A 22,588-nucleotide genomic window follows, 5' to 3' on the forward strand; every position below is an offset into this window, starting at 1 on the left:
AGTCTCATCTTTTAAAAAAGGAATAAAAATATATACCTTATAAGGTTTTTGTGACATTAAATGAGATAATGTATATATAAAGTACTGAGCAGAATAGTTGGCAAACTTAAGCACTCAATAAATAAAATTTAACTACTATCATCATCTCCCTTGTGGATTCTTAAAATAATAGTTTCTTGTCCTCAGTTTATCTGTAAAATGGGGTAGTAAGATCAGACAAAAATTCTAATCAAAGATGTAAGATTACATATTTGTAATAGATGGCCAAAGATCAGAGGTTGGAGAAAAAAGAGATATGCTTCACCAACTGGTAAACAGTGCCTGTACTTCCTGGCTCCACCTTAGTGCCCTACTTTCGTCCTTACAGAGGGTGTGGCAGAATTTGTACCGGTTTTTTATTCAAGGGAAGAATTCAGATTCATGATTTTACCAAAATTGCACACAGCTAAGAAAAAATCCTAGTACCTTCCCTTTCCTTGACCACCTCATCCCGCCTTCCCCTACTCTGTAATTTCCCAACTGATTTTTTTTTTTTTTTAAAAAACCTCAGTGCAGCCCGTTAGGGTCATTAAAATATATCACGTTAATTTCAGTTCCTAGTTCCAATTAAAACTTCAAGAATCATATTCTGTCATAAAATACACTAGTGGTTTTTACTTTCTCCTTTTACTTAAATCATTTCACACAAAGAGCACGCATTACTTGTACGGCAAGCTAAAACAGAATCTAAAAACTAAATAAACTTGGCTAGTCTACTGGCAATTTTCATAAGCATGTTCTTCTATAACTTCTTAATAAAATGGTGAGAGAAGGGAACCAACTACTGAATTCACCATTGAAGACCTCCCTATAAATACCACAGATTAGAAGCAAAGAAAGTTTCCACACAGAATTAAGAGAAAAACGTTGAGACTTAAACTCTCGAGGTCACATGAGGCATGTGCCAATATAACACAGTATTTAAAGGTCTCCTTTTGATTGTCAACCTGGAACAAACGACTTAATTTCTTAGAGCCTCAGTTTGCTTACCTGTAAAGTGGGGATAACGATCATACCTACCTCCTACCTCACCAGAGTTTTCCAAGGATCAAATGCAATAATGCACACAAAAGGCCTAGGTACCCGACAAGGGCTCAATAAATCATAATACTGCAAACATTTCGTCTGAAATTTTAGTGTGAGGTGCCTCAACAAAACCAAGGGACCTATGACAAGCCAGAAACTCGGTATTTTCCACCAACTCAACGCCGCTCCTGAAACCAGCCCGCTCATCGGCCGAGCACGGTGCCGTACCCACAGCGTAAGACTTCCCACCCGCAGACAACCCGGATCCCCCTGCGGTCGCTGTCTCGCAGGCCCAAGGTCGCTTGCAAAACTCCGCGGGGCGGACGTGAGGCCCCGTGAGGGTGGAGTGGGAGGAGTGTCCTGCCCGGCGACTGTTGCCACGGCAACCGCCACAAATTTCTCAACCCCGGGGGGGGGGCTCCACCTCTTCCGGCTAAACCGAAAGTCTGTACAGGGGAGCCAAACTGAACGGCCCCAAGGTGGCCACTTTCGGCCCCTCGGCCACGTCCCCGGCCTCACGCCCCAGGAAAGGCCCGGAGGCACCGCGCTGCCGGCCGCCGACCTCCTCTTCCAGGCGCTTCCGGGAGCTGCCGCCCTTTGCCCCCGGAAGTGGGCGAGAGAGGAAGCGGCTGGTGATGCTGGAACAAACATGGCCGTCCCGGCGCTAGTCGGCCCCTCGGGCTCCCGCTGTCCTCCGCTGGCCGCCGGCCTCCGGCTGTTCCCACTGCTAGCGCTGCTGCAGCTGCTGGTCCCGCCCGGCCTGGGCCGCGTCCACCACCTGGCGCTCAAGGTAAGGCCGGCCAGGGCCAGGCAGGACCGGGCAGGGCCGGGCGGGGGGCGGAGGCCGAGGCCTCTCTCCTGGGCTGGAGGCAACTTTGGCCCACGGTGGGGGGTCTCTGAGCTATTGCCCCCGCCCCTCCTTGCCCCCGCCCCTCCTTGCCCCCGGCGCGGCCTCTCTTTGAGAGGGGTCTGTTGGGAACGGTGGAAATGGCCGGGGTCATCGGGCCGCCTGGAAGGGGCAGGAAGATTGGAGCTGAGCCTCAGAGGGGAAGGGGCTGAACTGCGGCGTTAACCCCAAGGATTCGGGAGGCCGCTCTTGCAGTCCCTGCTGGCTTCCCGAGGTTCCTAGCGGATAGCGACCAGCTCTTCCCCCTCCCTTTGCACCTCTAACTTTTATCCCCGACTTCGCTTGTCCGCGGTGTTCACTCTTCATCTTCTTATGCCCCTTGAAGGTACGTGAAACCTTAGCCTCAGTTTCCCGGTTCGGCCTGAGGCACTGTCTGGACTGATGAAAGCGGGAATCTCCAGAAGGAATTTCAGATCTTTTTTTCTTTTTTAAGGAATTTCAATTCTTGCTTGAAATACACGACCGAGAATTTAAAACCAGCATTAAAATGTGTTTCTAATTAGAAGGCCTGCCCTTTTCTCCCTCCCTCCTGTAGTTGTCTGTCTAGGGAAGAGATTTATGATAGGCCTAGAATGATCCCTTGGATCTTACTTTATAACTCACAGCTAACAGGCGTCCAAGGCTAAAACTGCCTCCAGGCGGTTCAGCAGGTTAATATATTTGGGGAGTAGAAAAATAAGTCGTTATGACCCAAAGCCTTGTACATGTTTTTCATAATGTACAATTTTCTAAGAAGTTGTAGGATTATAGGAAGTTCGTCTTATTAAAACACATTACTTTAACAAACCATGAAGCATTGTATTTCATGAAGGTAGAGTTTATAGATTGCAGAGTAAAAAGCCTGGCCAGACCCATGCACCAACTTTTGGTTCTCAGCTTTTGTTGTTTGTAAGTAAAAATTATCCTGATTAAAATGGTTCTTAAGTGCAGGGAGATAGGTGAGTCTTGACTTCTTTTGAGAATCTGTTGAAATCTATAGAACCTCTCCCCAGAGAATTGCAGTAGAAATGTAGACCAAATATTCTTGGGGAATTTCTGGGACTTTTTAATCCTGCTGAAGTTTATCCATAGGCCAGGCTTATGACTACAAATTAAGAACTCCAGATCTGCAGAATGCTTTCATTTTACAGGTTAGGGTCCTTATATTAAGTAGTGTAACTGAATTCATGTAGGTTTTTAAATTAGAGACAAAGCTAGTAATAGGACACACTGGACCATGTCTCTTGGCTCCCAATCCAATGCTCTTTGTATGTTTCTAGAATTAAAATGTCAGGTGGTCCTGGTTCATAGCTGGTGTCTACTTGCTGTACCTTTATGGTGGAAGGGGTGAGGGATCTCTGTGGGGTCTCTCTTACAAGAACACTAATCCCATTCATGAAGGCTCAGCCCTCATGACATAAGTACCTCCAAAAGACCCCTACCTTCTAATACCATCATCTTTGGGGACTAGGATTTCAGCGTACAGATTTTGGGACAACACAAGCATTCAGACCATAGCAGTTAGGCATTTCATCTTTAATTGTGCTGTTTGGTGTCAAAATATAGGAATGTCTTGATTAAATTATATGCCTTATCATATAGCAGATCTTGTTATATTTCTCAAATATGACACACGAGACAAAGGAAAAGCATATAAAGTGCAAACAAGTATTATTCCTTGGGAATTCATATGCTCAGGAAACAGAGATGGCTTGTCTTGATCATGATCCCTACCCACATGCCATCCAGGAATGGAGGTTTCAGACCAGCAAAGAAAATAGATGTGGTCCTCCATATTCTGAGTATAGTGTAGACTTCCCTCTGGGTTTTTTTGTTTGTTTGTTTGTTTTAAGATTTTATTTACTTATTTGTCAGAGAGAGAGTGAGAGAGAAAGAGAGAACACAAGCAGGGGGAGCAGCAGGCAGTGGGAGAAGCAGGCCCCTTGCCGAGTTTTATGTTAGAAGCTGTCTGAGTATAGTTTTCACATCCTGGACTTGGTACTTACAAAGTATTTTGATGACTAATAATTGTAGCTTTCAGGTACCTGCTGCATAGGAGACAGTGGCAAGAGAGTGTCTTGCTAAAGCTTTGAGTGCTTTGGTTTAATTTGGACATTTCTTGGGCTGAGTACTTACTTTCATGGTAACTATCCACAAATCATAAACTGTAATCATAAATCAAAACTACACTAGCAGTTTAATATAGTTTAGAAAACAGCATGACTTTGGAATAGAGAGATCTTGGTTGGAATCCTGACTTCCACGGTGTGCTGTATAACTTTTGGGCTAGTCACATAAGACATCCTCTATACCAATGGGATCTAGATCAGAAGGTGCGAAAAGATTAAAGCAGAAAGTTGTGCAAAAAAAAGAGTGTATACCTGAAATGTTTTGTTTTGACGTGTGTGTGTGTATATATATTCGTTGACTAAAATGAATGATTTTAAGCTTACTAGATGATTTTGCAACATATTTCTTCTACTCTTACTCATTCAGCAAAAACTCATCAGGTGTCTATTATTATTTTTTTTTTTTAAAGATTTTATTTATTTATTCGACAGAGATAGAGACAGCCAGCGAGAGAGGGAACACAAGCAGGGGGAGTGGGAGAGGAAGACGCAGGCTCATAGCAGAGGAGCCTGACGTGGGGCTCGATCCCATAACGCCGGGATCACGCCCTGAGCCGAAGGCAGACGCCTAACCGCTGTGCCACCCAGGTGCCCCCATCAGGTGTCTATTATATACTGAGCAGGCAGTGCTCTAAACACAGGCTGTGTCAGTGAACAGGGCCAAGCCCTTATGCACATGGAGCTTTCTTTCTAGGGTTAATGGACAGTAAGTTCTGAAACACATGAACGCACAAGTAGTCTTAAGATTGGGATAAATCGAGAAGAAAATAAAGCAGTATCAGGGTAAAGAGTAATGGAGCTGGAAGCTACTCTTGGTGCGGTCCTGGGAGGAGGTCTCCAAAGAGGTGGTATTTGAGCAGAAACTGAAAGAATGAGCCAAGCATTTGAGGGTCTAGAGGCGAGAATTGTAGGCAAAGGAAACCAAAGGTGCAAAGGCTCTGAGTAGGGCAGTCTTCATTTTCATTTGTCTTGGGAACTAGAGGGAGGCCTGTGTAGCTGGAGTGATCAGGGGTAGAGTGGAAGACACGGGGGTAAGGTAAGGAGGTACACATGAGCCTGGAGGCCGTGCTGAGATGTGTGGATTTTATTTTGTGCGAGGAAGAACCTGCCTTGGTTTTTGGCATAAGGGAACAGTTCCGTGAAGAAGAGACATTAAAGTTGAGACCTGGAAAGTGAATAAGAGTATGTCAGGGTGGGGTGTGTGTGTGGTTAGAGTGTGTGTGGAAGAGAAAGCACGAGAAATTGGCGTTCATGTGCTAGTCTGATCCTCAGTTCCCATCTGTAGTTCTCTCACGGGGTAGTTACAAGGCTTAGGTATAATTTATGTAAAACATAGCATTGAGTAATAGAACAAACTAAATAGTAGTTCATTCATTCAACATGCATTGAATGCCAACTATGTGCTGGGCACTAGAAATTCAAAAATGAGACAGGCACAGAAACAGGTAATTGTGTTTTTGGTTTTTGTTGTTGTTGTTTGTTTTCTTAGTAAACTCTCTGCCCAACATGGGGCTTGAACTCACAACCCCAAGATCAAGAGTCGCATGCTCTGAGCCAACCAGATGCCCCTCTTTTGCCCATTTTCTAATTTTTTTTTTTGTTATTGAGTTTTGACAGTTCTTTATATATTCTAGATACGAATTCTTAGTCAGATATGTGCTTTGTGCCCCAGAAACAAGTAGTTTTGATACAGCATGGTGTCTTTAACAGTCATGCCCCGAGACCGGGAGCACAGAATCCTGAACATTTTCTAACAGCATAAGACAGGCAATATTTCCTGTAAGAGGTAGCATCTGAGTCGAACCTCAAGAGTTTACATGTTAGGAGAAGGAATTAGTTAAGAGAAGCGTATGAAAAGGTATAGTCCAGGCAGAGTGGACAGCCTCATGAGCATGGTGGCAAGAAATAGTCCACCGTTGTGGTGTTGGTGCATAAGGAGGGAAGTGCAGAGGAGAAGAAATGCATAGAGGTAGGCCGTTATGGCATGTGAAGGCATTTGAATCCCTGTCTATAGCATTCAGGGAGCCACTGAAGCTTTTTTAGGTTGGGAGTGACTGCGTTTATGTTTTATTTTGTTATTTTTTTTTTTTTATTGTTTTGAGAGAGAGTGCTTGAGCAGGGGTGGGAACGGGAGAGAGAGAGAGAGAGAGAATCTCAAGCAGGCTCCATGCTCAGTGCAGAGCCCAGCCTGGGGCTCCGTCTCATGACGCTGAGATCATGGCCTGAGCTGAAATCAAGAGTCGGACGCTTAACCAGCTGAGCCACCCATGCACCCCTGAGTTTACATTTTAGATAGGTTTCTGTGGACTCTTTATCAGGAGGGCAGGACTGGAAGCAAGGGATGAGCCAGTTATAGACGGGGTCTAGGATTAGGGCCTAAAGTAGGACATTGTGGAGAGGAAGGTGAAGAGGGTACAGACCACTACCTATTTTTTTTAAAAAAGATTTTATTTTTAAGTAATTTCTGCCCCAACATGAGGCTCAAACTCACAACCCCGAGATGAAGAGGCAAACGCTCTACTGACTGAGCCAGCGCGGTGCCCTGACCACTAGCTATTTGGAAGGTAAATGATGGACAGATGGAGAGGCGAAGGAGGGGTGGCATCTGGGTTTCTGGCAGAGGTTATAACGGTGGATGCAGCTGCCACCACCTACCAGGCTATAGGAGGAAGATCAGATAACGCTTATGACGACTTCATAGTTGGTGAGGGAACGTGGGACCAAGATGTGTATTTATCTTCAGATTGTAAACATTTGTTCCCACCCTACTACTCACATTCATGATAGAAGGATTAAGTTTGGGGGTCTGATTATCGAACTGGCATATGTTGCAGGACATGAAGGGCAGTTCCTGTGTAATTACCCATTAGCATAGCTGAATGACTCCTTTTCCTCTGACTAAACCAATGGAGTGAAGCATTGTTGTTTGGCTTGGGTGCATGCTGTCTTCAGTTAACTTGTGTGGCCGGAAGACAGCAGGTTTGCGTTTTGTTTGGGCTTGGATAATGTGAACACATGGGTTGATCTGGGTCTTCTTCATTTTTCATACCTTTCCCTACCTTCTTTTATGCATCAAAGTGGAACAGTTTATAGCACTTTGAAGGTTATTTTAACACCAGTACCTGGCCATTTGAGCTGGAAAGACTCCGAACCTCAGGGTTCGCTCTAAATGATTCCTTACACAGACCTTTTAGGGTTTCATCACTCTCTCTCTTTTTTAGATTTTATTTATTTATTGGAGAGAGAGAGAGAGCAAGCAGGAGAGAGCACGAGCACAGGGAGGGGCAGAGGGACAAGCAGACTCCCGACTGAGCAGGGAGCCTGACTCGGGGCTCAGTCCCAGGGTCCTGGGATCATGACCTGAGCCAAAGGCAGACGCTTGACTGACTGAGCCACCCAGGCGCCCTGGTTTCTGCTCTTTTAAGTACATCTGTGTATCAAGCTTCCGGTCTTCAGCATGTGTGTGTATAAGCATGTAACAGGCCCTTTTAAAAGTAGGCAACTATTTGGTGGCGTATATGCCAGTTTGCTTTCTTCTGAGAATACTAGTGCAGAAGAATCAAATATTTGATCGTTAGAGTTTTTAATAAAACAGCCCTAGGAAATTCTAGTGATTGTTTTGTCCTTTTTCCCACTTTTATTGCCCCTGCACCTTCCATTGCTGCTGTTATGCATTTTTGTTTCTTTTTTTTTTTTCCGTCTCCCCCAGTGCATCCTCCTATGTAGTTTACTACTTTTTTAACTAGTAGAAAAATAGTTGGAGTCAAAAAATACTGTCTGGACTAGCTAGTAGGTTTTCTTTTCCTTCATCTCTTTAGTTGAAGGATAACATATATATGGGCGGGGTAATTAAGGACTAAAATACTTCAGTGTGATTGATTAGGAAGATGGATATATTTCTCTGTATATACTGCATTGACTAGTGTCCCTCCAAAATGAATATCTACCTGGAACCTCAGAATATGGCCTTATTTGGAAATTGGGTGCTTGCAGAAGTAAGTATTGCAGATTAGGTCATACTGGATTAGGATGGGCCCTACTTGCAATATGACTGGTGTCCTTACAGGAAGAGACACACGCAGGAAGGAAGAAGGTCATGTGAAGACAGAAGCAGAGGTTGGGGTGAGCCATCTGCACACCAAGCAGATCCAAGGATTGCCAGCAGCCACCAGACGCTCAGACGACACAGGGAGGGTTTTTCCTTAGAGCCGTTAGAGAACATCTTAAGCAGTTGATGTAGTGATGATCGTAAGTGGATAGATCAGACCCTCTCCGCATGAATACCCCAAAACTACTGCCACCTCATCACACCAGCCTTATATGGCAGATCTCCTTAAACCAGTGGCTGCAGCCCCGTTGCACAGACTGCTTTGTGAAGCTCCCCTCACCCCCAAAAGTATCCGAAAAGTTTTGGGAAATTAAGAGAAGATCTTCCTTATCCGTGCTATGCCTCGTCTCAGGGCCATGGACTGTTAGCTGGTCCATCCTGGTAAACCTCAAACCCTTCCTAGGCAACCTCCAAAACTCTGGTCATTGTGTAAAATGAATGTGGTTAGCCGTGTCTGTGCAGATCAGGGTGGTGTAGAAAAGGATACAGGGGCGTCTGGGTGGCTCAGTCGGTTAAGCATCCGACTCTTGATTTTGGCTCAGTTCATGATCTCAGGATTGTGACATCGAGCCCTGTGTCGGGCTCAGTTCTGGGCAATGGAGCCTGCTTAAGATTCTCTCTCTCTTTCTCCCTCTCTAAGAAAAGAAAAGGATATAGTGTGCTCTTGCAGCAGTGTGAGGTCAGACTCAATACCTGGGCCTTGGGAGCATGGAAGAGAGCTTGGTCCAGGCAGCCAACAGCTTATCCACGGCAACACAGAGTGAGACAGGAAGAGAGCTGGGCTAATGGGACCCTCAGGTAGAGGCTGCTGGTACATTCAGTGTTGTTTTAAAACTTTCATCCCTCTTAAGTGTGCTGCCAGAATCATAGTATATGAGACTGCTGTGTGCACCAGAAGGTTGAGACCGCTGGTCCAGTGACAGATGTTCTAGGCTCACTTGGAAATGAGGTGTCCTACTCAGCTACTGTTTCAGTAGCTCTTGTTATGAAAGTATCCGGTATAAGCTAGAGACTGTGCTAAATATTGGATGTTTTCATTCATTGACTCCTCATAGCAGCCCTTTGAGATATCATCTCTGCTTTATGAGTTAGGGAAACAGAATTTCGGTTATATAAGAGGAGGTGACAGAATTTGAGCCCAGGATCAGGGCTCTTTCCATCTTGCCACTTGCACCGGGCAAGCAGCCCTCAGTGACTGTCACTGAGGAGAGCCCCGATTGCCAGGACCCCAGACTTCTGTGGTTTGCATTTCTTTCAGCTTTTTGTAGTTTTTCCTCTCTCATATGCTTAGCTGTCAGAATTTTGCTTTATTGAGTAAATTTGACCTCATTCCTTTTGTGAGTTGCTGTCTAAATACAATGAGCCAATAATTTGAATATTAAGCTTCCTGGGGGAGTGTCTCCTATCATTAATAGTAGGCAGGCAGCGATGGCAGGTGATAGTATTCTTGTTTTTCTCTGTTGTAGACAGACTGATCGTGGTGCCTTTGGCTGAAAGGCACTTTTGCTTGCCTTTGAGGTCTGATATTTGTTTTCATCAGAGGTCACAGGCTTGGATGCTATTGGAAGCCAGGTAGATACCATGTGCACGCTGGCTCCGGGAGACCCAGGGGAGCGTGGCCACCTAAATAGCACCTGTTTCTTCTGCAGGCGGCTGCTGCTTCTCTGCTTTTGCTGCATTGGAATGTGGCCTGGACGTGCTGGGTCTTGCGGTTTTTTGTTGTTGTTGTTCCCTCAAGAAAAGTTAGAAATTCTGGCTTTTATTAATACTAGCTAGCAGCTCACTGAAATTAAAAACAAACATGTTGGCCAAATAGAACACATTTATGGGTTGTACCATCTGTGGACTGCCAGTTGGTGAGCTGTTTAAGGTGAAATGGCCAGGTGGGTGACCTTCAGCCAGCTCAGTTAAGTGTTGCTGTGTTTATTCTCTAAAGTTCAGTCTATGAGAACAACTAGATTGAAGTATCTGTACTCAACTTGCTTTATATTTGAAAGCAATTTAATGTGAAATTGTTGAGGAAGTTAAGGCGAAAGCAGTTCTTATAGTCTTCTATTTAGAAGAACAGGATTGTCTGTGCAAAACAACAATTATTAAGATGAGGAGAAAAGAAGAAAATACACCAGAATAGTAATCGTCTTTAGGGATTATGAGTGTTTTTTTCCTGTTTCATGTCCAGATCAGCTCTTCTGGAGTTCTGGGTAGTTAAATCCACCTGCCTCTCCCCGCTTCTGTCCAGTTGTCTTGTCAGCACCTCTGCATGTTGGAAACCCACTTGTCCTTCCACTCCTTCACCCCCCAGCCTGTATACTCTGGCTCCAGATGGTCTTTCCTTGGTAACTGGGACCACCAGCTACTTATTTTTTCAAGCCTGAAATCTTCTCTCCGTGACTTCTCCTCACTGAGTTCCGTGGATGTGAGGTCCAGGCCATCCTTCTAATTTGTGGGCCAGTGTGGTCTCCCCCTACCTGGTGTCCCAGCATTAGTCCACTTCACATTTGTTCTGTAGCTGGAGTGAGCTGTCTGAACACCAAATCCGGTCACGTCGCTGCCCTTTTATGCCCATCGGGGGCACCCTGTTCCCCTTAGGAGGGAGCTCGCATTCTCAGCGAGGCAGCCAGTCTTTCTGTGAGCTGGCCTCCTCTCTCATCTCATTGCCTGTCCTTTCTTTAGTTTCTGTGTTTGTAAGTATGCAGTTTGGTGAATTTTCTTATGACTGAACACACCCATATAATCAGCACCCAGGTCAAGAAACAGGATGTTACTAGCACCCCAGAAGTCCCCTCGTTCTCTTTTGGTCAACAGAAGTCCTGAAATAGTCAACACACATCTAAACAGAAGAGAGAGATCTTGCCTTACTTGGTTTCAGATCATAAAGCCATATGGTACTGTAGGGGAAATCGAACAGATCAATAGGACGGAGTAGGAAGTGCAGATACTTGTATCTTAAGAGATCTTAATACGTAATAGAGGTGTTATCATAGAGCAGTGGAAGTTAGGACAGATTGCTCTGAAGTAGTCTTAGGACAAATGGCTTTCCATATGGGGAGAAAAAATGAAATAGAGAACTACCTTACACAAAAATACATTCCTGGTAGATTAAAGACCAAAACGTGAAAACAACCCTAAAGCTTTTAGAATAATGTATTAGTTAATATTTTGTGACCTTGAATAGAGAAGGATGTTTTTTTAAATAAACAGTTTAAAAATACTATCAGGAGTAAAGATTGATAGGTTTTGTCCTTCAAAATTGAAAAAAACTTCTATGGCGAAAGATACTACACAATTTAAAAAGAAAGGGACAAGACTGGGGGAAGGTACCTGCAGCGTAAAAGTCAAAGATCAGGAGACAGAATATATAAAGAACATAAAGAGAAATCCAAAAGGAAAATGGGCAGAGGCTATAAAAAAAAAAAAAAGTATTTTGCAAAAGAAAAACCCAAATGCCTAATAAACAGAAAAGGTGCTCAAACTCATGAAGTATCAGAAAATGCAGCTGAACCAGTGTCAGCGTGGATTTCTCCCAAGACTGGGCAAAACGGAATGTCTGACAGTAAGGTTCAGTGAGAATGTAAGGAAACTCTCATAAACTTTGGAGATCCATTTGGGAATTTCTAGTAAGCTGAAAGTGTGCACGCTCTGTGTCCCAGGATTTTCACATCTAAATGTATATACTCTCGATCTCCACACAAATATCGTAAGAAGATATGTACGGGGATGTTCGTAACAGCATTGTGACGGCAAAAGATTGGAAATTACCTGAATGTACACGGATATACAGATTTTCCTTGACTTACAGTTGAGTCCTGATAAACCCATTGTGAGCTGAAAATGTCATAAGTTGAAAATGCATTTTATACGCTTAGCCTACCAAACATCATAGCTTAGCTTGGCCTACTCGAAACTCTTAGAACACTTAACAGTCACCTACATATGGGCAAAATCACCTTACACATAGCCTGTTTTATAATAAAGTGCCAAATATCTCATGGAGTGTATTGAATACTGAAAGTGACAAACAGAGTAGTTGTCAGTGTAGGGGTTGGTTACCATTGTGATCGCAGGGTTGCCTGTCACCGCCCAGCATCACAAGAGAGGATCGTGCACACCTCTAGCCTGGGAGGAGAGCCAAATTCAAAATTCGAAGTATGGTTTCTACTGAATGTGTATCGCTTTCGCACCATTGTAAGGCCAAAAAATTATAAGTTGAGCCATCGTAGATCGGAACTGTCTGTATTGTGATGTACAGTACAGGTGGAGTACAGGCAGGTAAAATGAGGAGGGTTAAATGTATCAACACAGAAATGTCCTCAAAAAATGCAGTGTCCGAAAATGCAAGTTGCAGAAGTACTTACACGTTATGACACGGTTTATCCAAATTTTTAAAACACAGAATAACTGTGTGATATTTATGGACACGAATATAGGTAGTAAAAGTATTTTTAAAAGGAAAAATAAGAAAGCACCTAACCAATTCATGAGCGTGGAAGGGGTATGGGAGGAGATTCGTGTTGACAGAGAGGTACAAAGGCAGTTCTCTTTGTCACCCACCCTCCCTTCCTGTGGATCCGGAGCAACTATAATGCAGACATTTGGTAAGTCTGGAGAGTGGGTACATGGATATTTGTTGTTACTCCTTTTACTTTTGTACAATTGGGAGTATGGTGAGCCTCCTTAGGCCAGGAGCTGGCTTGTCAGGCTGTCCGCTGATGCACAGTGCCCGACACGTGGTGGGGGTTCTGCAGGTGTATGTTAAATGAGGGGATGAATGCGTTTGTGTGTCCCGGTTTTTCGCCAATGAGCACTTACTAGTGGAAAAGGTATTGTTGCCATGTTTGTAAAAATAGGAATTCTCTGAACCCAGGTAGTGGGCTTGTGAGTGCCCAGTAATACACAACCGGTCTTGTTTGTTTTTTCAAAGAATTTTAAAAAAAGATTTTCCTTATTTATTTGAGAGAACGAGCAGAGGGGGAGAGAGAGAGAAGCGGACTCACTGCTGAGCAGGAAGCCTGAAGTGGGGCTCGATCCCGTGACCCTGAGATCATGACCCGAGCCGAAGGCAGGGGCTTAACCAACTGACCCACCCAGGCACCCCGACAACCAGTCTTGCTACGGATGCCACCAAATAGCAAGACGATATGTTGTGGCTCTGCTTATACCTTTCTAACTAACATACGTTTTTTTAAAGTTTATTTTTTTCTAGTAATCCCTACACCCAACGTGGGGCTCAAACTCAGGACTCTGAAATCAAGAGTTGCGTGTTCTATGGACTGAGCCAGCCAGGTGCCCCTGTCATTTACAATTTCTAAAAGTTACGTTTGACTGTAAAAACTGTCCTAAATCTCACTCTCAGAAGTCAAATAAAAATGATTTGGTGAATATAATACTTCATTTTCGGAGGCATAGTCTATAGAAAACCAAAAAATGTTTTGGCTGGGTAAGTACAAATTAGAACAACATGCGTTAGAGTCACCTTTCATAAAGCATCTGGAAGGGAGAAGTAGTATTTAGTGTGTGACAGGTGACTTTTGGCTTTTTGCTGATCCAAAAGCTTGCCTAATACAAGAGGGCCGCGGGCATGTTGAAGAGTCCTTTCTGCTCCCCGCCCCCTCGGTTGGGTTGATATGTCATTTTTCTGCAGAACTTTAATGATCTTCATAGGCACATTCCCCACTTAGAGGTCTCTTTCTTTTTTCTTGTCTTTTTCTGAAGTAATCACACTTTATAATCTAAGATCAGGTTTGTGCAGAGTTCTCCAGTGACTTCTAAGCCAGCGTCCAGGCATTCTGGTCTCTTACCGTCCTCAGTCCGCCGAGCTCTGTGCGGGTGCCGTGGTCTGGAACACCCTTTCCTGCCGTCTGCAGGGCCCATGCCCACACCACCCTCCTCGTCTCTGCCCAGAGGTGCCTCCTCGGTGAAGTTCTCCAGGACCACCCTCCTCTAAGTGGCCAAATGGCCCGCACTCCCCCTCTCCTCTTCTCCCTCGCCTGCACTGTTTGTCCGCCGTACTCCTCACAGGCTAATGGACCACGGCCTTTACCGTGTGTTTGTTCTTATCTGCTCTCTCCACTAGACTATAAGCTCAACAAGGCAGGACTTTTTTTTCGTTGTACTCAGCGCTGTGTTCTCAAAATCTAGAGCGGTGCCTGTGGGTACTCAGTAAATACTTGAATGAATGTACTTGTCTTTTTCATTTATTTTCTTATAGTTGTTTTTCTTTTTAAGTAGGCTCCCTGCACAATATGGGGCTTAAATTCACGACCCTGAGATGAAGCGTTGTCTGCTCTACATTCTCTTGTTATAGACATTTATGTTGCTTGATTTAGTTACTCTAAACAGAGCTGCCGTGAGTATTCTTGTAGATATATCTTTGTGTATCAGCTCTAGTATTTCTGTGGCATAGATTCCTAGGCATGGGATTACTTTAAATAGAAGGTACCAAATAGCCTGTATCTACAGGGTTCTGTCAGTTCACACTTCCATGAGTAGTGTGTAAGAATGTTCAGTGTTCATTTACCCACATACTTCACAACACACCACATTGTAAGTCTTAATAACTTCTACTAACCTGATAACAGAAAGATGACATCGCGTTTTAAGTTGACTATTGGTGAGGTTTAAGATCTCAGCATGTTTATTGTCTTTTAATTTCAGATTTTCTCTACAAGTCAGAAATTTTAGGAAAACTTATTTTGGTAAGAATATACTTCTGAGGGGCACCTGGGTGGCTCAGTCGTTAAGCGTCTGCCTTCGGTTCAGGGCATGATCCCAGAGTCATGGGATTGAGCCCCACATCAGGCTCCCGCGCTGGGAGCCTGCTTCTTCCTCTCCCTCCTCCCCCTGCTTGTGTTCCCTATATATATATATATATATATACTTTTTGGATAAACTTTTTGGTTTAGAATTTTGATAATCTTCAAATGAAGTTTTAGTTTTATAAATAGTTTATTGAAAATAAAGACAAACTTTTCAGAATAATCTGAAATAATTCAGAATAACCTGGTGCCACATTTTCTCTAATTGGATCCTTTCTAATAAGTTAATTATATATTAATTCAGATTGTTTCATCATCATCATCAAACTGATACTTATTTCCTTGTTTGGATTAGTATTTTTGAGATTGTAATTGTATTTCCACTGATTTTAGATAATATAAGTCTAGGAAAGCTGGGAAAAACCACAAGTTTTTACGACCAACTGTATAAATATGTACCTGGGAACAGTCCTGTATTTTATGTTCCTGTAAACTTGACTTCTCATGGAGGAACAATCTTGTTTAATTAATTTGATAAGCAGTTTATTGTGGTTAAGAGCATACCATGTGATTATGGTTATGTTTTTTTAAGAAGCTTTTATCAGATATACATTGAAATATTAATAGATGAAATGATAGAACAGCTGGGATTTGAGTCTGTTTAGAATGAGATCCCATTTAGATGAGATTGGGGGTGGGAAGGAGTATAGAGGATCAACATGGGCCAAGAGTTGATGGTTTGAAATTTTCTACAATAAAAAATTTTAAAACAAACCAAAGATACACTATCTATTTGGTTGTAAAAAGTATGAGGTGGCTAAAACCACATGTTTGGGCTTTAAACAAACCTGAGTTAGAATACTGGCTTTGGGGGCGCCTGGGTGGCACAGCGGTTAAGCGTCTGCCTTCGGCTCAGGGCGTGATCCCGGCGTTATGGGATCGAGCCCCACATCAGGCTCCTCTGCTGTGAGCCTGCTTTTCCTCTCCCACTCCCCCTGCTGTGTTCCCTCTCTCGCTGGCTGTCTCTATCTCTGTCAAATAAATAAATAAATAAAATCTTAAAAAAAATAATACTGGCTTTGTCACCTACTTAACGTTATGATTTTAAGCAAGTTTTACCACTCTGAGCCTCTGCTTCCTCATCTATAAAATGGGCATAATAACGCCTGCCTCATAGTATTGTAATAAGACTGAGTGGTGGTAGATAAAGCTCTTAGCACAGTACTGGCTACAAGGTCAAGTGTTCGCAATCTGAAATCCTTGGGGAAACAAGAACATTGCTGTGTCAGTGCTGATAGAAATAATAGGGGGGTGCCTGGCTGGCTTAGTTGGTGGAGCACACGACTCTTGATCTCGGGATTGTGCGTTCAAGCCCCACATAGAGTGTAGAGATTACTTAAAAAAATAAAATCTTAAAAAAAAAAAAGAAATAATAGGGTGGTTGTTGAAAATGTAATTAAATCTTCATCGCTTGTGTCTGATGTTGGCATCCTAACTCTGCTTTGGCACCCACTCCTTGCCTGTCTCCTGCTTTTCACCCTGTCTTCAAGAAACTGACCTTGCTGCTCCCTCTGGGAGACTGTCTGGAGGGAGAAATGTGAGTGCTGAGGATGCTGTCTCCTGCACTCCTGCCCCATCCCCAGATGCTGGCTGGAGCACTCTGGCACAGGAGGTACAGAATAGATGGGGCATTTGTCCCAGAGTGCCCAGATCTCTGGCTTTCCCACGCTAGAAGGAGAGGTTTCTGTGTTCCTGTTCAGTCAGGACTGACTATTGGTGATTTTTTCTGGAACTGAGTATTTTTCACTTTTGGGGCCTCAGCCATTAGTGGTGTTTTGTAAATACTGGTTTATTTACACTGTGAATTGAGTCAAATACAGTTGAATGAGCCATTATATATGATTCTCCTGGTTCCTTCTACTTTAAAAATTTCTGTGTTTCTGTGATTTGTGTAGCGAAATAGAGTTTGCAGAGTCACTTCCATACGTGTCTTATTTGACATGGCAATATGATAGCTTAAAACGGAGCTGGGGGTTAGGTTAGGGAGGGTCCTACAAATAATACTGGCAAATGGTGATACTGAAAAATTTTTTTGATTTTTTTTTTTTTAATTATAATACATGACCATCGTTAGGAATTTTAAAAAGTAGAGTTTTGCCTACCATCACATTGGTACTAATCTTTTCATAGTTTGGTGAATTTCTCTCAAATCCTTTATGAATAAATAAGTGTAAATACATATGCTTTTATTTTTTTAACACAAATTTAACTCTTTACATAGTTTGGACTTTGCTCTTTGCATTTAATGTTTTTCCTGGTTTCTTGAGGTATAATTCACAAATAAAAGTTTTACGTATTTAAGATGTATGTGGTGTTTTGATACACATTATAAAATTATTACCACAGTCAAGCCAATTAACATATCCAACACCTCACATCGCTACCTTTGTGTGTGAGAACAAGATTTACGCAGCAGATTTCAAGTGTACAGTACAGTATTGTTAACCCTAGTCCCCGTGCTGTACATTAGATCTCTGAACTTATCCTGTGTATCTTATACTTTCTACGCTTTGACCAACATCTCCATTTCCCTCCACCCCACCCCCACCCCCAACCCACCGTTCTGCACTCTGCCTCTACGGAGTCACCGTTTTTAGATTTCACATATGAGTGACATCATGCAGTATTTGTCTTTCTGTGTCTGGCTTATTCTACTTAGTATGATGTCCTCCAGGTTCACATACAGTATTGCAGGTAACAAGATTTCATTTTTTTAAAGCTGAATAATAGTGGTGTGTGCGCGTGCGTGTGTATGTGTGTGTATGTGTGCGCGCACGTGTGCATTTTCTTTGTCCCTTTCTCCTTGACAACCACTTAGGTTGTTTCCATACTTCACAGTTGTAAATGATGCTGCAGTGGACTTGGGAGTGCAGCTGTATCTCTTCAGGATTTTGATCTTATTTCCTTCGGATGTGTGCCCTAAAGTGGGATTGCTGGATCATATGACAGTCCTATTTTTAATTTTTTAATGATCTTCTGCACTGTTTTCCATGGACTGTTTCATTTCCATTTCTGCCGACAGTGTGCAAGGATCCTCTTTTCTCTACACCCCACCAACACTTGTTCTCTTTTGACTTTTTGGTATTAGCCATTCTGACAGGTGAGGTGATTTCTCATTGTGGTTTTAATCTCCGTTTCCCTGATGATGGGTGATGTCGAGCACATTTTCATATACCTCTTGGCCATTTGTATGTCTTCTTTTGAGAAATGTCTGTTGAGATCCTTTGCCCATTTTCAAATCAGGTTATTTGGGGTTGTTTTTGGGGGGGGTTGTTTTTGCTCTGCTGTTGTGCTGAGTTCCTTATGCCATCTGTAAATAGTGACAGTTGTACTTCTTCCTCTGCAATGTGGATGCCTCTTATTTCTTTCTCTTGCCTAATTGCTCTGGCTAGGACTTCCAGTACTGGGTTGAAACATGCACGGTGAGAGTGGGGAACCTTATCTTGTTCCTGATTTTAGAGGAAAAGCTTTCAGTGTTTCACTGTTGAGGATGACATTAACTGTGGGCTTGTCACATGTGGCCTGTATTATACTGAGGCACATTCCTTCTATACCTAATTTGTTGAGAGTTTTTACCATGAAAGAATGTTGTATTTTGTTGAATGCTTTTTCTGCATTTGTTGAGGTGATCATGGGATTTTTTTCCTTTCAATTTGTTAATGTGGTGTTTCACATGTGTTGATTTGCATATATTCAACCATCCTTGCATCCCAGGCGTGTATGACCCTTGGTTGTGGTGTATGACCCTTTCACGTGCTGTTGAATTCGGTTTGGTGGTATTTTGTTGAGTGTTTCCTCTGTGCTTATCAGGGATACTGGCCTGTAATATTCTTTTCTTGTAGTGTCCTTGTATGGCTTTGGTATCAGGATAATGCTGGTCTTGTAAAATGGGTTTGGATGTGTTCCCTCCTCTTCAGTTTTTTTTGGAAGAGTTTGAGAGGAGTTCTTGTTAATTTTGCCTTAGCTGTCTTTCCTGTTTGATTGCCGATTCAGTCTCCTTACTCACTCTTAGTTTGTTCAGATTTTCTTTCTTCATGAGTTTTGGGAGGTTGTATGTTGTTAGGAATTTGTCCCTTTCTTCCAGGTTGTCCCACTTGCATCTCATATTCTCTCATGATTACTTTCACATGTTGGGAGGCAGTAGCATGAAAGTGGCTTTCACAACAGATCAGTGTTGACATCCCAGCATCACCACTTACGCCTGCGTCGCTCTGGGTAGTCCCTCCGCCCCGAGCTCGTGTCTGCATCCCTGGCGGGGAGCTTCTCGGGCTGGACGGGGTGAGCTGTCACAGGAAAGCCTGTTTCTCAGGTATGGAGGATGTGGAGCTGTATTGCGGTTATCGATGTTCAAAATATTCTTCAAAAATGGGTTTTTAGTGGCATTGTTTTATCAAGTGAAATGATAATATAAAAGTGAGAACAAACAATAAAGGAAGAAAATGTTTATATGGGAAAAGCAACTGCTATAAGTTTGCAATTGAAGCATCCTCCCCCCACATACCTAAAGAGTACGTATGGTGGCAGACTGAATGAGCTAAGCAGTGTTTAACAGCCTTTCGTTTTGCTGCACAGCATCTAAGTGCTGGTTACATTAGAACAAGCATACTTGTAAAATTTAAACCTTATTATATAATGTACATGCTAAAAAATACTATGAGCCTATAACTCTGAATTTTCACAGTGTAGACACACTTGTACAACCAACAACAAACAGAACATTACTAATCACTTCCAGAAGCTCCTTAAGACCCCNCCCCCCCCCCCCCGCCCACAACCAGCTGCAGGTCTTGCCCTCCCAAGAATTGTCCTCATCCTGACCTCTGTCACCATAGATTATTTCCCCCTGCGTTCGACTTGATTTTACCTGTGGTGATATGGCTCGTTTTGCTTAGTATCATGTTGTGAGGTTCACCTATGTTGTTGCCCGTGGCAAGAATTTGTTTATTCATTCTGTCTCTCCCGCCCTTCTCATCTGGGGAGTCTGCCAGGGTATGAAGCCGCAATGTCCTAAGGCATCCGTCATACATAGTTGAATTGGTTTCTCTCCTGTGCATCTAGGATGGTAGTGGCCTTGTAGCACCTTTGGGAGAGTTGAGAAAATAGCCACTCAAATCATTTCTCTTAGGGTCCTGAGAAAGGACACGAGCTTTAGCTTTTCTGGGGTTTGTGGTCTAGCAGCCCCCTCCTGCCTTCCAGTGGATGACTTCTATACATTATCTGCTTTTCTTGTTCTCCTTGGGAATTCTGGTGTACTGCACACCGCTCCACCAGGAAGTGGAAGTCCAGCAAACATGCTTTAAATGCATAGCTGGATCCTAGGAAAATAAGGGAAATTCCCAGGGGCAAAAAAAAAAAAAAAAAAAAGATGGGGGGCGGGTGCGGAGTTGCGCTCTCAGCGGGTAGAAGAACACAAGCCAGGGCTGCCCTGAGACACTGTGGAAACTTGGCCCCTAGAGCCTTGGAGTATGAATGGCTGGCCGGGATCAGGAGCCAAACAAAGCCTTGGAAGGGGCGGTGGGGGTGGCGGGGGAAGGGGAGAATGCGAGAGCTGTGTCCCTCTCCGTAACCCCTAATGTTGCGGTACTCCCAGAGCTATATTCCTTGAATAGAAGAGTGGGCTGGGAAACATAACCCTCCTAATGGCTATAAAATGTGTGTTTTAGCTATGTAGGGGGTTACAGTTTATGATTTTTCTGCCAAAGATCTGACCCACCGTCTTCTCCTCGGAGGTCTTTGGGGTTTGCGATTAGACTTCCCCTGATGTCCAGGAGACCCAGGTCTAAAGAGAGAAAGTAACACTCACACCAAGACACCACCTGCTGGGAAAGCCAGCAGAGACAGCCGGAGAGCAGACCTAGAGCCCCCAGAGCAGCTCGGTATGTTGTCAGATAGCTATGTTTAAAATCAAAAGAAACAAAGGGTAGAATTTTTTTTTAAGATTTTATTTATTTGACACAGAGAGAGAGCATAAGCATGGGGAGCAGCAGAGGGAGAGGGGAAGCAGGCTCCCCACTGACCAAGACCTTGGGATAGTGGCAGAGGCTTAACTGACGGAGCCACCCGGGCGCCCTCAAAGGGTAGAATTTAAAAACCATGAGCAAGATGCAAACAGTAGCAGAAATGACTGTGCAGATTTGAGGAGGAACCAAATGCAGGTTTTAGAAAAGTGCTTAGCTTGGCACTGGGCATTTAGGAGCTACTTAATAACTGTTAGCTTATTGCGGACTTCCCAAAGGTGCTCTCATTTAGGCAAGTGATTCTCTATATAAAACTAATGACTTGGGGCGCCTGGGTGGCTCAGTCGGTTAAGCACCTGCCTTCAGCTCTGGTCATGATCCTGGGGTCCTATGATTGAGCCCTGCGTCAGGTTCCTGCTCCAGGGGGATCATGCTGCTTATGCCTCTCCCCCCTCCCCCGCTCATTCTCTCTCTCTCTCTCTCTCTCTCAAATGAATAAATAAAATCTTCTAAAAAAATAAAAATAAAACTCATGACTTTACACAGTAGGACGTGTCTGGGTGGAACTTCAACTTGAGAAGTATCCACTAATACTGTTCTGTTGGCCTTAAAATTTATTGACTTTGTTGCGATTGGAATCACAACTTCGAGGCAGATTCAAGCAGGTGTGGTCGGCATTTGCCCACGTGGGTTGTTTTGGCAAATCTCAGGGTTATCCTGTGTCGGAGAGATCTGTCTCCTCCTGGCTAGTTCCTGGATTCCTTTTGCATAAGGCTTTGTTTCCTGAAAACCCATCACATGAAACATTGATTATAGGTGCAAATGTAAAAAAAAAATGTATTATAGGTTAGAGAAGTAATGTCGGGTATCCTTGTCATCCTGCAGTTGGAGGATCCAGGTACATAAGATTCATAAGAAGGTTTATAAAAACGAGTGTATTCTTGGGGCAGCTTTGGCCGCTACTCCCCCTCACCCCCCAACATGTTTTGAATGCCTCCTGGATTCCAGGCCTTGTGCTAGCAGGAAGCTTGTGAGAATGATGAAAACATTGTTCCTCCTTCCCTGGAATTCACATTCCACTGTATCACCAAGTCTGCCCTGGGACCCTTACACATGCATGGGAATGAATTGAATCTATTATGTGCTTCCTTCTGCCAAACTGTTGATATCTTATGAATTTCTGATGAGGCTTTTTCAGCTTTTGGAGCAAGATAAGGTATATATATTACATATATTGCCAAGTATATGGAAATAGTGACTAGCTAGCTAGATACCGTATTTTTCAAGGAAATAAATAGGTTAAATAATCAAGTTAACTTCTCCATATTACTAATGCCTCCACTCCGAATCTTTTTAGGACGATGTGAGGCATAAGGTTCATCTGAACACCTTTGGATTCTTCAAGGACGGGTACATGGTGGTTAATGTCAGTAGCCTTTCCGTGAATGACCCTGCAAGAGCCACAGACAAGGACACGACTGTAAGTGCCTTCCTGGGAGGTCAAGAGCTTTACTCTTCTCTGTTGCTCAGATGAGAGCTTCACCCCACACTTAAATACGAAGTCTCAGAATATGGAGAAAATTAAACTTGTGAACAGGCGTCGCATAGTTTTACTTTTTTTTTTTTTT

At 43.5% G+C, this 22,588-nt stretch overlaps 1 protein-coding gene across 1 annotated transcript; it reads left to right on the forward strand.

The window, feature by feature from the left end:
• The first annotated feature begins 1,491 nt into the window (after nucleotides 1–1,491).
• On the forward strand, nucleotides 1,492–22,509 carry LOC117803040 (protein GPR107-like). Its single transcript, XM_034664673.1, has 2 exons — nucleotides 1,492–1,855; nucleotides 22,318–22,509. Exons 1-2 carry the CDS (start codon nucleotides 1,715–1,717, stop codon nucleotides 22,492–22,494), a joined length of 318 nt encoding a protein of 105 aa, XP_034520564.1. The 5' UTR covers nucleotides 1,492–1,714; the 3' UTR covers nucleotides 22,495–22,509.
• Nucleotides 22,510–22,588: the final 79 nt, after the last annotated feature.

Source organism: Ailuropoda melanoleuca, chromosome 7 (assembly GCF_002007445.2).
Source record: "Ailuropoda melanoleuca isolate Jingjing chromosome 7, ASM200744v2, whole genome shotgun sequence".
In the NCBI taxonomy this organism is placed as follows: Eukaryota; Metazoa; Chordata; class Mammalia; order Carnivora; family Ursidae; genus Ailuropoda; species Ailuropoda melanoleuca.

Bases quoted from the DNA above. Each gene is read 5' to 3' on its own strand.
- LOC117803040 (XM_034664673.1), top strand. From the start codon at position 1,715: ATGGCCGTCCCGGCGCTAGTCGGCCCCTCGGGCTCCCGCTGTCCTCCG. The intron at 1,856-22,317 runs GTAAGGCCGGCC...GAATCTTTTTAG, and splicing joins TCCACCACCTGGCGCTCAAG to GACGATGTGAGGCATAAGGT.